The sequence below is a fragment of the Anabrus simplex genome, chromosome 1, assembly GCF_040414725.1.
Source record: "Anabrus simplex isolate iqAnaSimp1 chromosome 1, ASM4041472v1, whole genome shotgun sequence".
Classification (NCBI taxonomy): domain Eukaryota; kingdom Metazoa; phylum Arthropoda; class Insecta; order Orthoptera; family Tettigoniidae; genus Anabrus; species Anabrus simplex.
In genome coordinates this window covers 290215001-290231153 of record NC_090265.1, presented here as the reverse complement: position 1 = coordinate 290231153, position 16153 = coordinate 290215001, and the positions used below count along the sequence as shown (strand labels likewise).

General features: G+C 40.2%; 1 protein-coding gene across 1 annotated transcript in view; it reads right to left on the bottom strand.

Moving 5' to 3' along the window:
• LOC136864220 (ras GTPase-activating-like protein IQGAP1) overlaps nt 1-16153 on the bottom strand; it is a 565781-nt gene that overhangs the window by 238746 nt on the left and 310882 nt on the right. Inside the window, exon 17 of the mRNA XM_068226153.1 lies at nt 13073-13175. Within this exon, the coding sequence (XP_068082254.1) occupies nt 13073-13175 (103 nt within the window). The remainder of the gene's footprint in view (nt 1-13072; nt 13176-16153) is intronic.

The following is a 16153-nucleotide window of genomic DNA, read 5'->3' as shown; positions in this document are numbered from 1 at the left end:
TCACTTTACAATGGCGAAAAATGAGGGTATCCTCCTATTCAATACATCATATATTCCGTCATTAGACGGAGCAAACAAATTCAGACATGTTTCGGCTCGCTTGAGCCATCTTCAGTGAAAAAATTAGGGGGATTGGAATAATTTACATAATATAAGTTGAAAAAATGCTAAAAAACATAATGAAAGAGTGAACAAAAAAACAAAAGAGAGCTTAGACGGAAAGTAAAATTAGCACAAATATACAATATTTACAACAATATGCAGAGCAAAAAACTTACTGCGACAAAATTCAGTGAAACAGGTGTTAATTTGAAATAATAATTGATTCTAAAAACTGCGTTAACCTAAGAAACAAGGGAATGAGAAAACAAATGATGCAGATGGAAACAAATAATAGTAGCGCAAAAAACTTTACTGTATTGACTTATGTTTGTATATATTGTATATAATGTATATGTTGTATATAGTGTATATATTGGTATGTGTATATTGGTTAAAAAGGTCCCAAACCTTGACCTAAAGGTTGTTTACAGGCTGAAGATGCCCAAAATAATGGGTGAAACATGTACCTGACCAAATAAGTCTACATAAAATCATGTAGATAATAACCACATTAAACGTGGAAAGTATTGAATAGGTGGTTTTTTATTAAATTATCCTTGATATCTATGCCTAAATTCAAAGGCAATGTCGGAGTCGATTAGTAATACCCGTTGACTGCTGTTCCGTAACGAAAATTCAAAATGAAAGAGGGCATATTTCATAATAAATGCGTAAAATAACGTGTCCGATAACAGTTTAACAGTCGGTTAAAATTAAAGGCCGACTAATCGATCGCTTAATTTTAATGCAAAATACTGCAAGTAAGTAAGAATGGGATAGGCCTACACCTCGAGATATGGCAGAGTGCATAATTGATTTCAGAGATTAGCTTTACTTTTCACAATTTGTTTTATGTCACAGCAACACACACATGAGGGTAATCCCAAAAATAAGGTCTCCTATTTTTTTTTTTATAATTACAGTAGAAGTCCGCTATAGCGAGTGCGGTATATAACAAGAACTCCGTGATAACGGCTTTTCTCTCTTCTGGTTAAATTACGGAAAGGCTATTAACATGTAAATTTATAGCGAGATTATAATTTATCTACTGGTGCTTGAAGTGTTTTTTCATCGTACGTATAGTACGGTTAAGTTAGGATAGGTGACGCTGTTTGAATAAGAAAATTGAAACGTTTGCCACAAAATGCGATCAATCATCTTCGGAATGGTATACAGTAGTTTTCTCACTATGTGCATTTGCAAGCTCTCTCGTAGACATTCAAAGGCAATGTCAGAGTCAATTAGTAATACCCGTCAACTGCTGTTTTCTAATGAAAATTTGAAATGAAAGAGGATAACACGTTTTCGTAATAAATGCATAAATAACGTGGCCGATAGCAGTTGTCAACTTGTTAAAAATAAAGGCTGAAGTAAACGATTGCTTAATTGTAACGTTATATACTGAAATTAAGTAAGAATAGGATACACCTCAAGATATGGCAGAGTACATCGCTGATTTCAGAAGATAGTTCTTATTTTCTCGCATCTAGTTAAATTTCGGAAAGGCTATTCACATGTAAATTTCTCTACATGCGTTTCAAATATGTTTTCATGATACATATGCGGTTAGGTTTGGTGACGCCGTTTGAAGAAGAAAACTGACATGTTTGCCACATAAGCCTCTGGAGTGATACCATATTTCTCTGAATCCAAAATGACGTTTTTTGTCAGAATCTAATGCGAAAAATCAAAGGTTGTCTTGCATTCGCGGCCTGACAGTAACAAATACCACTGGCAACTACCGCAGTAACCACGCTGCTTCTTTTCACCCCCAGTACCGCACGCACACAAAAAACTCGTTGAAAATAAACGACCGCCTCTTCATTATGCATAGCTAGCCGCGACAATCGGTTGTACAGTGCCTGTGTGTAACGTCATGGGATCTTGGGGAAATACCTAGTGAAGAGAATTACGTTCTATTAGCCTGTACAAAAAAAAGTTTCTCAATTCTGCAGAATGGCATCAAAACGTGCGAGCCTTCGAATTCTCAAAAAGGCCACGGCTACTCAGTGCCAGAGTTACAACACATCTACTGTACCTGATGCTTAGTAAACTTAAGTTTTATAGACAGCAGGAGCATTTTCGGGATGGATAGCCGTTGCAAGTGATAAAAATCATTGTTATCCATATTGAAGATACTGAATGTAGGATGCTAAAGGGTTTATTGTGTCACCTATTTAATACATATAAAATTTAAACATTTAGGAATTTATTATTTATTCCATTTGAGACATGTTTCGCCCTTCATTGAGGGTATCAGTCAAATTACCTCCTCAAGGCAAAAATCAGGTACCTGATTAGTGATTAAATTATAAACATTAAGATACATTACAATGGGAAAATTAAGAAACCAAGAAAAACTTGTTCACAGGTGATACAGTTAAACAATATAAGTTTATAGACATAGTAGTCGGCACCAATGCGTAAAATCACTGGGTATTTTGGCAGAGTCCAGCAGTGGTGTTCCGAAGAATAACTGACGCACTCATTGAAAATCGTAGGAAATTATAAAGTTTATAGGCCTACAAATATTTGCATTAAAACAGTCAGGGGAGAAAGGGTATAGAGTATCTGGCGTCGATGTTCGTAACATTAATTACTGCCGTTGGTTGAACGATTACAGGTTGACAGGGTAACTATACAGTAAATTTACAATATCTAATTGAACAGTTGAGAAAGCACAGCTTATATACATATTTACAAGAGAGCAGCTTGGTGAGAGAGGGTGTAAAGATGTCTAGCATCAAGTGTGTTCCGTTGTTTTAGTCGTTGGATGACGATTGCAGTATTAACCATTGGTAATATGCAGACAGTCCAACCTTAGTTTATAATCACAGGGGGCAGGGAAAAATATTCCATAGTTTTATTGTTTATTTTTAGAATGTCAAATGAGGTTCTATAGGCGTAGTCAAACAAAGTTGTCTGGTTGAAGTCCCGGGTTCAGTGCGGTGAATTTGGTCGGCGTGGACAGACACTCGTGTACTCAGCGACACCCAATGAGTCTCTGTCCACGCCGACCAAATTCACCGCACTGAACCCGGGACTTCAACCAGACAACTTTGTTTGACTACGCCTACAGAACCTCATTTGACATTCTAAAAATAAACAATAAAACTATGGAATATTTTTCCCTGCCCCCTGTGATTATAAACTAAGGTTGGACACTCTGCATATTACTGATGCGTTAATGCTGCAATCGTCATCCAACGACTAAAACAACGGGACACACTTGATGCTAGACATCTTTACACCCTCTCTCACCAAGCTGCTCCCTTGTAAATATGTATATAAGCTGTGCTTTCTCAACTGTTCAATTGGATATTGTAAATTTACTGTATAGTTACCCTGTCAACCTGTAATCGTTCAACCAACGGCAGTAATTAATGTTACGAACATCGACACCAGATACTCTATACCCTTTCTCCCCTGACTGTTTTAAAGCAAATATTTGTAGGCCTATAAACTTTATAATTTCCTACGATTTTCAATGAGTGCGTCAGTTATTCTTCGGAACACCACTGCTGGACTCTGCCAAAATACCCAGTGATTTTACACATTGGTGCTGACTACTATGTCTATAAACTTATATAGTTTAATGGTATCACCTGTGAACAAGTTTTTCTTGGTTTCTTAATTTTCCCATTGTAATGTATCTTAATGTTTATAATTTAATCACTACTCAGGTACCTGATTTTTGCCTTGAGGAGGTAATTTGACTGATGATGCCCTCAATGAAGGGCGAAACATGTCTCAAATGGAATAAATAATAAATTTTTAAATGTTTAAATTTTATATGTATTGAATAGGTAACACAATAAACCCTTTAGCATCCTACATGGATAGCCATATTGTAAAGATACATGCAACATGTATTGCCGGCAAATTATCAATGGGTTCTAGTCGATATTATGATGCCAATTTTAAGTCAATGGTTATTAAATACTCGGAAATTGTGCAACCGCAAGAAAATACGGTATACGACTAACTAAAGCCAATATTTGACGTTAGCGTGAAGACAAAGATACATAGCTTAAAAAAATGCGTACTGTACAAAAAATTCATTCAGTGGTCCACAACAAGGACGCTTTAAAGAAGTCGAAGATGGAATTGTGAGGTATGTGCGCGAAAAGCTGAAGGGCAGAATTGCCATACCGTGGTGCAATAAACTCGTTCGTTGACCTTCAACGTCCGCAATTAGGCCTATACATCGCCAGCAGCTGAAGTTGGCCGAACCCGGCAAGCGAGATGTGCGTGTAACGGTAGCCAGTTATATCTGACGCTGAGTAAAAGTAACAGATTTATAGACACCAAGAATATTTTCCTGACGGATCATCGTATTGTAGGGATGCATGAAATAGGTATTGCCGGAAAATTTTCAACGGGTTCTCTTTGGTATTATGATGCCAATTTTAAATTAGTGGTCATTAAACCCGCGGAAATAAAGAATAATTGTACAGCCGCAAAAAAGGCATAACGAAAGCCAAAGTTTGGCATCTAAAATAGCGTACTGTACAACAAAAACATTCATATGATTTTACAAAGCATTTTTTGAGCCCGATTTAAATTGTTTGAAGGAAAAAGTGGGGTTTGTCTTGCATTCGGAGAAATAAGGTACTAAAAAAAAAACAAAAAAACAAGTAAACTATAGTGTGGATATCATCTGCGGAAATGCAAGTTTTGAACAAACTGATAGTCGTTTCATACAGATTTTAATGTGTATTGGGGTTTTACCGAATTTCATACAAAAATCGGGTATAACGACAATCCGCTATAGCGAGTAAATTTTTCGCTGTTTTGAATTCTCACTACAACGGACTTCTACTGTACAACACTCTGTTCGTGTGGCTCTTGGAAGCAATATTGTGAAAAGTGTTTCCTGCGCGCGCACAAACATACACACGCCGCCCTGAAGCACTCAGTCTTGGCTTAGCAGCCGTTGAGAATAGAGCTTCCATTGGATGTTACCGCCAAGTGCGAAGTGTTATTCAGTTTGTGAACGCAAAAGGCACTGAACCGATTGAAATCCATCGCCATTTGACAGAAGTGTATGGCGAGTCGTGCATGGACGTCAAAAACGTTCGTAAGTGGTGTACAGAATTTGCAACCGGTCCCACTGAAATTCACGATGAACAAAGGAGCGGGAGACTGTAAATTTCTGTCGAGACAGTCTTGAAGGTTGAGCAAATCGTGCATGAAGATTGGCAGATCACCCTGGATGATCTCTGCACTATGGTTCCTGGGGCTTCCCAAAGCACCGATCACAAAAAAAAAAAAAAAAAAAAAAAAAAAGGAAACGTTGAAATACTGGAAGGTGTGCGCAAGATGGGTGCCACAAATGCAACACTGAAGACCACATGCCGCAACGAGTTGATTCTTCCCGTGCATTCCTTTAATGCTTTGCAGCCAAACAGGACAACTTCTTGGACTCAATTGTCACAGGTGACGAAACCTGGACGTTCCACTTTACACCTGAGACCAAACAACAATTACGCCAGTGGTGACATCCCTCTTCACCAAAGCTGTGGAAATTCAAGCAAACACAGTCTGCTGGTAAAGTCATGACAACTGTGTTTTGGGATTGAAAAGGGGTATTGTTGGTCGACTTTATGCCCGCTGGGACCACAATTAATGCTGACAGGTACTGTGAGACCCTGAAAAAACTCAAGACGGGCAATTCAGCACTGGAGAAGAGGAATGTTGAGCAAGGGCGTAAACATTCTCCATGACAACGCTCGCTCGCACGTAACCCGGCAAACCGTTCTCTCCCTCAACAGTTTCAGTGGAATATCATAACCCACCCACCCTATAGTCCTGACTTGGCACCGAGTGACCATCACTTGTTCCCTAAGTTGAAAGAACATTTGGCTGGAAAGCGATTCAGTACTGATGACGAGGTGAAAGATGAGGTTGACAACTTCCTGAACAGCATGGCAGCGAGCTGGTATGACATGGGCATACAAAAACTGTCACAGCGTCCACAAAAATGCATCGACCGAAATGTTTCAAGCTAAATGTTCAAGCTGTAAAATGATGTAAACCATTGTAGAAATAAACAGGTCTATGCATTAATTAAAAAAATAGGACACCTTATTTTTGGGATTACCTTCGTACATCTTATGGCCATGATGGAATAGGAAAGTGCTAGGAACAGAAAAGAAGCGACCAATGCCTTAATTAAAGTACAGCCCAAGCATCTGCCTGGTATGAAAATGGGAAACCATGGAAAACGATATTCAGGGCTGCCAACAGTGGAGTTTGAACCAACCATCTCCCGAGAGAAAGCCCCCCTGAAGAAGACCCCACAGAGTTGTTCCCTGGATACCACCTATGTTGCACCAGTGGTGGGAGGATTCAATTGTCTCCCATTTCTAGTGAAGACAACACTGAAGTCTCCATCACTGAATGGCAGCACATCCAGCAGCAGGACAATCATGCATTGGCTGAGAAAAAAATGTTCACCTAGGCCAAGGAATGTGACAGTGAAGTTGACTGAGCCAATCAACGTGAACAAAGAGCTGCGTCTTACCCATGATGAGATAGGCACAGCGATGGAATCTGTTCCACCTGGGGGTGGGGGTGGGCAGGTGGTTGACAGTGAGGCGCCATCGACCCCAGACACGGACCAATCAGGTCATGACAAGGAGGAATCCAAAGTGAACTTGCTGAGGATCTCTCCTCTGGACAAGGTCAATGCAAAAGAGCAGCAACTAGTGAAACAACCGCCAAGAGTCCAGGATGAGCCAAAGGTAGCTAGGAATCTGTTCAACCAGGGGGAGAGACCAACGGCGATGTGGCACCAACAATCCCAGACATAAGGCAATCAGGTAATGACTAAGAGGAGACTGGTGTGCACAGGTTGATGAGCACCCCTTCTAACAACGTCCACACAGTGGAGCAGTGACTGGTAAAACCATCACTAGGAGTCCAGGGTGAGCATGAGGCAACAAGGGAATCTGTTATCACTGCAGAGAAGCCAGATGATAGAATGGCACCAACAACCTTAGACAAGCGGCAATCCAGTCATAGTAAGGAGGGAGCCGAGCTCATCATACCAGAGGAAGATCTGGATCTAGGAGATATTATGGGAGAAGACTTCGAGTCTAGACACAATTTATATCCCATCCCAGGAAGTGTCGACAAGAACTGAAAAACTGTTTTAAAGTTGTAAGGGGGATAACTGATGCAAGTCAGGTTATGTGTGTATAACTAAAAATTATTTTTCGTGTATGAGAGGTTAGGTTTACAAACAAACTTGAAACGTGAACAGTAGTACTGTGCCATCTTACGATAACGCCAATAGGTGCACCGTACACGCTGTGACCGTAGCAGACCAGTGGGCGCACCGCTGCCCCCCACACACACACACACACACTACGGGGGCTAATTGAAGGGAATTTAGATTAAGGTAAAATGTTTACAACTGTAAATAACCCCTTGTATTTTCCAAGTTGTTCACGAAACCCCCAGTTGTGTGTGTGTGTGTTAATGAAAGCGAGTTCTGGAATCTCCATATACAAAGGACATGTGGTATAATATTTTGGGTGTTTCTAGAGATAAAGTTATGCACCATAGTGACAAATATGATTCAGGAAAATTCTAGAACCGTTATCACTAAGGACTTCTAGATATTATTATAGAATTCCTGAAGTATATTGTAGTAACACTATGTTGGAAGAAAGTAGAATTATCTAGAATCATAGTATGATGAATGTTTAGAAAAGTATAGTGTATTTTTGAGGTAGACTTACTGAGTGGTCAAATTTCTATTATAATGGCACTGTGCGGCAGGTCTTTTGTAATACAGTGTATTTTTCATCTCATCAATCAGTGAGAGAGTTTCGAGAGTAGACAGGCGGTTGTTGATGTAGCGAGCAATCACATTAGTGAAACTTGCTGCACTGCAGAAAACCTGGCGATAAAGAATCTGCCTTGTCAATACTAATCAAAAAGCTATTCAGTATACACTGTGTGGCCAAAAGTCACAGGGAGGGGTGTCCCATTAGAAAATGTGCTGTGTATGACGCGAGCATTGCAGCTAGGTGCGGCGCAGCTGAGCTGTCTGTCACAGACAACAGTGTCATGAAGATGGCAACACGTCGTGAGTTTACCGACTTTAAACGTGGGCGGACCATCGGCACATGGCGCATGGCATTGCACAGATTACATGCAAATTTGGATTTCCGAGGTCAACAGTGTAGAGGGTGGATATTCAATATTGCAGACAGAATGTTACCAACCGCGTAAACTGCTAATCAGGAAGACCACAGACGTTTAACGAATGGATATCACATTGCCGCTGCAGAACCACACTGGGCGCTCGACGGTCTATGGTCTACAGTGAGTCAGTTCACTGCCCAATTGAATGTTGGGAGTCAGGAACCCATTTCTCCCAGAACTGTAATGAGGCAACTGCGCCTCATAGGCTCCACGAGCAGACGACCAACTCATATCCCATTGCTGATACCTCGACAGAGCTCAACGACGTGTATGGGCCCCCAAACATCAGCAATGGACCATGGAACAGTGGCGGCGTGTGGCAGAAGCCAATGAATCCCAGTTCCAGTTGTATCGAGCTGATGGGCTCATGAGAATGTGGCGTATGCCCCATGAAGCTATGGATCCTGCGTGTCAAGTTTTTGTCCAGGCGGGAGGTGCCTCGGTTCGGGCGGCATTCTTTTGGTTGCAATTAGGCCCCATTTTCTCACTGCAGGGAGCGGCGACAGGTGCACATTATGTGGACATTCTTTCAGACCATCTGCATCCCTTTCTGGCCCTACAGTATCCCGATGGAGATGCCATGTTTCAACAGGACAATTCACAATGTCACTTCTCAGCAGTGGCATGCAGGTGGATGGAGGAGTGCTCTAGTGAAGTTACGACACATTGACGATGGGCATCGAACGGAGGCTGCTGCCCCATGCAGATAGGATAGTTGAAGCCTCCAAGAAAGAAACGATACTGCTGTACTCAAACTTCTGCAACTCGAAATGTCGAACATGTACTCACACTCAGTTGCCTCGTACTCTGTACGTTGTGATACTTTCCAAAGTAATACCGCTTGTGGCTCCATATAATAGTCTTTCTATGCACAGTGCAGTATGAATGCCACATTTGTGCCATTTGTATACTCGTTTTCAAGTATGCAAGGATTTCTCTTTACAGCTATTCCCCGTTTAATGTTAGCCGTTAATCATTAGAAATATCTAATCCACTGTCACTTGGTACCTATTATAACCAGTCTGTACACAATTAATCACAATTATCAGTATGGACTGGAAACACTGGTAACTAATAAGAGACAAGATACAGTAAAACCTCGATAATTCGAAATCGGTTAATTCAGAATCCCGCCTAATTCGAAGAAGCACTCGTTCCCAGAAACATGAGATACAGTTTTGCACGTTATTTAAATGGTTTAATTCGAAATACAGATAATTCGTAATTCGAAGTACAATGTCGGCCCCATTACCGAAATTCAGACTTAATTCGAAACTGCCTTTACAGCTTAAAACAATAATATGTTACAGAGTAATTTGAACTTAAATTTATCCACGTCATAATAGAACGCGGATTCCGGAACGTAGCTTTCCGCACTTACTTCGGTGGGTCTACAGTGCGCTTCATGATTGCTAAGTTGAATGAAATGGGAATTCTTTTGTATTCAACCTTTTAAGGAACGCCGTAATATCACGCAACAGGATGTGTGAGGAAAAACAGAATCCGCGAACACTGACGATGCTGACAGTTGACGAAAAAACGTGGCTCATATAATAAATTCGTAGGCACTGAACAATATTGTCATTGCCGATGAAACTGCACTGCTTTGTTTTAATGCGAGCCCAAACGGTCTTGTGGTTTTAAAGGAGATATTGCCAGCCGGGGAATCATACAAGGGTCGGGGATGGGGGTCATTGTAGTGCGTTGCAATGCAGATGGAAGCAAGAAACTTTATCCCCTCGTCATAGGAAAGTTCGATGAGCCACAATGTTTTAAGCGCACCGGGCACTTTCCATGCCAGTACAAAGCATCTAAACATGCAAACAGTACAGAAATCCAAAAAATAATGCATTTGCATAGGGGAACCAACATAATTTATCCTCATCTTCGAATTGTGTGATTTTTTTTTTTCGTTGTGTGAGGTTATGTTTGTCAGTGATTTATCCAAGTGCATTATTTGAACATTGTAAATGCACCTTGTTGGACACATTTTGGAAATAGTTCTTTTTTCATGGCATTTGAAAAGTATAAACTGTGAATCAAGGTTAACTGCATGCGGTAACGGACCTTAGAACATTTTGTAACGCGGCAAGAGTTGGTCCTTCTGAATTGCAAATTGGCGGTTAATTCGAAATCACGTCATTCGAAGTCCGACTTTTAGTCCCAACGACTTCGAATTAACGAGGTTTTACTGTAGTAAGATCCAAGCAGTAGAAATGACATTTTTAAGAACATCGGTTAAAAAGACAAGAAGAGATAGAATCCAAAATATTAAAATCAGAGAAGAGCTAAATATAGAACCGTTAGTACAGAACATACAGAAAGCAAGAGTGAGATGGTTCGGACATGTAAAAAGAATGGGAAAGGAACGGGTAGCAAGAAGAGAATTAGAAAGAGAAGTTAAGGGAAAGAGACCAGTTGGAAGACCAAGAAGAAGGTGGATGGATAAGATTTGGAAGGACATTAGAGAAGCTGGATTGGATGTGGTGGAAGTAATGGAGCAGGAAAAGTGGAAGGACAGAAAGGAGTAGAGGAGGCTTGTTAACCACACCCGGGTGACTGGCGTGGGACATTGATGATGATGGTGACGATGATGATATCAGTAGCCGTCGGCAACTGAATACACCGCGCCATGATATATCTGCATGGGTGCTCCAAGGGAGTAGCTCTACACATCCGACATTATTTTATTAAATACATAAAGGTTTAAAGAAAGAAAGATGTGGCAATAATTTATATTCCATGACTACACCATTTGGAACTCATAATCTCACCCACAATTTCATCACTAATCAAGAAATCCAAGGTGCATAAAAGCGAGAATTCTTGTAGCCTGTCACCTACTGTTGGCTGTCACCAACTGCCAGCTGAGAAACTACGAGAATTCTCAGGACTCAGCACCCAAGTGCCACATCAGATAATTAATCTGCATATAAATATCGAAATAGATAGTCATCATGTAGGGCATGTTGCCATGGGCGCGCCATTTTGTACAATGATTTTCGGCACATAAGAACACCCGTGTATATACGAAGTTTCCATGGCTACAAAGATAGTACAATATAAAAATTTAAAAAAAAATCAACACTGAAATCTACGATCCCTCTACTCCATGACATGATTGAAAGTAGTTAAAATTATAGCCAACAGATAGCACACCAAGCTACAAACAATACCCGTGCATAAGAACAGAGATCTCCGGGGCCCGTCAACAACTGCTGGCCGTAGTGCTACGGAGATCTCCAGGGCCGGTTGTCAATGTGTTAATCCAATCAAGCATTTATGGGATGCTGTTGATGATGGTGTATGCTGCATGAACCCCCGCAAGATGCGTGGGTCCAGATCCCTCCAGAAGGATTCCAATACCTTGAGTCGATGCCTCGCCATATTGCTGCCGTTTTGAGGGCTCACGGAGGAGCAACTCGTTCTTAACATCACATTCAGTGTCTTCCTGTGACTTTTGGCCACTAAACATAAGTTACTTAAATTTACATGTTTTGAGAACATATAGTTCTCTTCTACAGCAGAAGTATTTCACAATTTCAAAGACTTGATTAAAATTAAAATGAATAGGTCTTCAATTATTATCGTAACATTACTTAAACAACTGAAATATAGCAACTGCACAATGTCTATTTTTTCATTTTCAGAGATCTTAAACTAATAAAATAACACTTAACTCTTGTTCTTCTGAGCCTGTGAATGAGAATCAGCTGTGGTAATAGTGTGTTCTGAACGTTCATAGGGATCAAGGTCATAGACTCAGTCTCATTATTCTTTCTTTGATAGATTCCTTCATTTTTCCAAGAGCCGGATCCCTTCCTTCTCTCTCCCTCTCTCTGATTTAGTGTTATATACGCGATGTTTGGCCAGTTGTGTTCCCTCTTAAAACAATCACCACCACCACCACCACCACCACCACATCTTTGGAAATAGTACATACAGCTTTCACTGTGCCCGCATATATACCATGTAAAATGCACTCCTATCAGAAAAAAAGAAAAGAAACACATATGCCGGTTAAATAGTTTTTATTTGTGAACTCAATAGTATGTTTTCTTGCTTGATACGTTCTCGTTCCCAGTCTCCTGAAGAAAAGTTTTAATGAGGTTTTACTGTACAACGTACTGAAATGAAATAAGAATGTCATCCTTCAAGATACAGCAACGTGCATCACCGATTTTAGAGATTAGGTTAAATATTCTTGTGCCTTGTTAAATTTCAGAAAAGTTGTTCCCTCGTAAACTTATAGTGAAAAGGTCGTCATTACTCTGCTGGAACTTGAAATATACTTTCATAATACATGCAGGCTTAAATTAGGTGACGTCATTTAAGTAATAAAAATGAAACATCTGCATCAGAAGCCTCTTGAGTGATACTTTAAGAATGAAATTGAACATGCAGTTTCACATATCAGAATTAGAAAATAACTAATGAGCAAGTTACCGTAAAGAAATTATTTGAGAAAACATATGTTCTGAAGTAACTAATTGCCATTTCATACCAATTTTAATGATTGTTTGTCTATTTTCTGACTTTAATGAAAAATTGGATATAATACCGATCTCCCATACAAAAAAAAGTTTGCCATTATGAACTCTTGCCAAAACAAGACTTCTACGGTATTAATATTTAACAAAGGTATACAAATAAAAACTTCTCTCAATTTCAATTCCTTTAGGGCCCAGGGATTATTCATGTATATATGGTAAATCAATATACAATTATGTAACACAGAATTACAAAGTTCTACCTCTCAGAGCCTCTTCAGCTTCTACCAGAACATACTTTACAGCTTCCTGTACATCTTCAAGCCACAGTTCTGTACCGTCATTCTGCTTACGGATCCAACAATCCTGGAAAGAAAATATTTTCTATAAGTGGAAAGCAAAATGAAAATGCTAATAACTTACAAAACAATTTGCCCACAAAAATTATACAGTAAAACCTCAATCCAGACTAATTGGGGCTCTAGGTTGGCTGAATTAATGAAAGTCCAGATTAAACAAAATAACTTATAAAATGAGACAAGGTACGTATATAAATACCGTCTACAGTAAAAAACGCTTACAGTACAGTAAATTAAATTTAAGAAATACAAAGGTTATAGCATACAAGATATAATGAAACACAGTATTAGGCCCTACAAAATACAGAATAACTAGTGCAGTACAGAATTAGAACATGGCAATCAAGGCACACCTTCAATGGACATACTTGACATGCTTGCTGGTTGTCTTCCTTTGACATTAATTTCTGTAATAATCAACTCGCGCAGATGCCTAAAATGTTCCTAATATGCAGTTATGTTTTCCACCCTGCGGGTGGGGAACTCAGACGAAGAATACACCCACGGTATCCCTGCCTGTTGTAAGAGGCAACTAAAATGGGTGACCAAGGGATGACATTAGAACCACAAGAACATTTGTGATTAGTACCATTACAAGCGGAACATCATGGGTCCACGTTACTTGCGACTAGTACGACTTTGCGAGAAAAAGCATGGGTCTATGTTATATAGGAGCAGTACCATTATGCGAGAAACACTACGGGTCTGGGCATTGTTTGTGATGATGGGCATCGTGTGTATTCCACCAGTCGTTTCCACTGTGTTCAGCATGGGTCTGTACCACTTAATGAAAAACACCATGGGTCTACGTTGCCTGTGATTGGTGCCACTAAGTGAGAAACACCACAGATTTGGCTGGCGCCCATGATTAGTACCAATATGTGAGTAAAACCATGGCCTGTGATTATTTCCTCTATGTAAGGAACACCATGAGTCTGCCTTGCTTGTGAGTAGTACCCTCATGTGCGAAACACCATAGGTTTGTGTTTCCTGCAAATGGTGCCATTGTGTTGACAGACCATGGGTCTACATTTCCTGTGATTAGAACCACCATGCAAGAAACACCGTGAGACGTTACCCGTGCTTAGTACCACTTCAGCAGGAACACCATGGTTCTGCTTTACCACGGATTAGTACCATTATGACAGGCCAGTGATTTGGATTTTGAACCCCTTTAGATAATGCATATCATACCAGTAATGAAGATATTGTGAATTGAATGGACTAATTGTTTTCATTTCACAATCATTTTTTCGTCACCATTCGTTTTATATTCTAGTCAGTGGATACATTTTGAAGTTTTAATTTTCATTTCATTGCACCTCGTACCATTAGGGACCAATGACCTAGCTGTTAGGCCCCTTTGAACAACAATCATGAGCATCAATTATGTTTTCATCGTTATCTTCAACGCATTTAATGACAATGTTTAGGAGGGCGTTGATTTCACTAAGTTTTGGCTTAGGGTTAATAATATCACCTGCTTCATCCTGGTCATGTTTATCTGTTTTAGAGCTTTCTGCAGCAAGCAAACTTTCAACGATCTCCTCGTCTGTTAAAACCTGGATTATATCATTAGCTTCCAGCCACAACTCAATGTCTTCCAGTGTCGCTGAATTTTCATCACCTAGGTGGAGTGTGTTGGGAAAATCCTCTGTTTCCAATCCAGCCATATCTGGTTCAACCTCTTCATTTATTAAAAGTTACTTCCACGAGTTAATCAAAGTTGATGGTTTTATATCATTGACAGCAGGCGCAAAATTGATAATCGTGGATCTGAAATTGTAATTGCATTTATGTATTATTAGTAAACGGCTGTCCAGATTAAGCAAAGTCCGGGCTAAAGGGGTTCTTCTGTACTTCTCTTGCCTGCTCCTCCTTAATCCTCTACGCTTGATAAGAGCATACATAATAGGGCATTAATGTCGTTACTGTCCTGCTTTTCTTTCCCTAAGCCTGGAAGTCTGCCACTATGAGGATACCCTCTTGGAAAGATTTTCCCACCAGAGGCTTCAGCTGGTCCACCCATCCAATTGGATGTTTTCCTCGTGGTGTCTTTCTATTAACCTTTCCCTCCACCACAAACTTCTCCAGGGTACCCATTTTTCTGGCAATCTGACCAAAGTATCAGAGATAAGCCTCGCTAATCCACTCAAGAAGCCTAATCTGGTTGCCTAGTTCTCCTAACATGGATATATTAGTTTTGTGTTCAATCAAAGAAATTAGGAAAATACATCAATAAACCCACAATTCAAAGCCCTCCATTTTCTTCTTTTCTGCCTGTGATTGTCCAGGTCTCAGCTGCATAAATGGCAACGGGGAATTTGAGGGAGTGAACTAGTTGGAGTTTTGTGTTCTTTGTAACTGTACACTTCTTCTGTATCCCACTCAGCTTTGTGGTGGCTGCCCAGGTCATGGCCATTCTCTTGACTTTATCAGAACTCCTCCTGTATTAGAAATCGTAGATCCCAAGTAAACAAACTTCTGGATGATCTCAAAACCAGCTATCTCCCTCACACTGAGTTGGTTACCTTTCTGTCTATTGTCAATCATCATCGTTGTCTTTTTAGTTTTTCAGTTTGTTTTGCGTCGCCCTGACACAGATAGGTCTTATGGTGACGATGGGATAGGAGAGGGCTAGGAGTCGGAAGGAAGTGGCTGTGGCCTTAAGGTACAGCCCCAGCATTTGCCTGGTGTGAAAATGGGGAAACAAAGAAAACCATCTTCAGGGCTGCCGACAGTGGAGTTCGAACCCACTATCTCCCAGATGCAAGCTCATAGCTGCGCGCCCCTAACCGCATGACCAACTCGCCTGATTCATCTTTGTCTTCCTTCTAATAATTTTGAAGAGATAGAGGTCATGCACAATATCAAAAAGAAGAAATTTAAGTACTTTGGCCATATCATTCGAAATGAGAAATATGGGCCCCTTCAGCTTATCTTTCAAGGCAAAACTGAAGGAAGGAGAAGTAGGAGAATATCTTA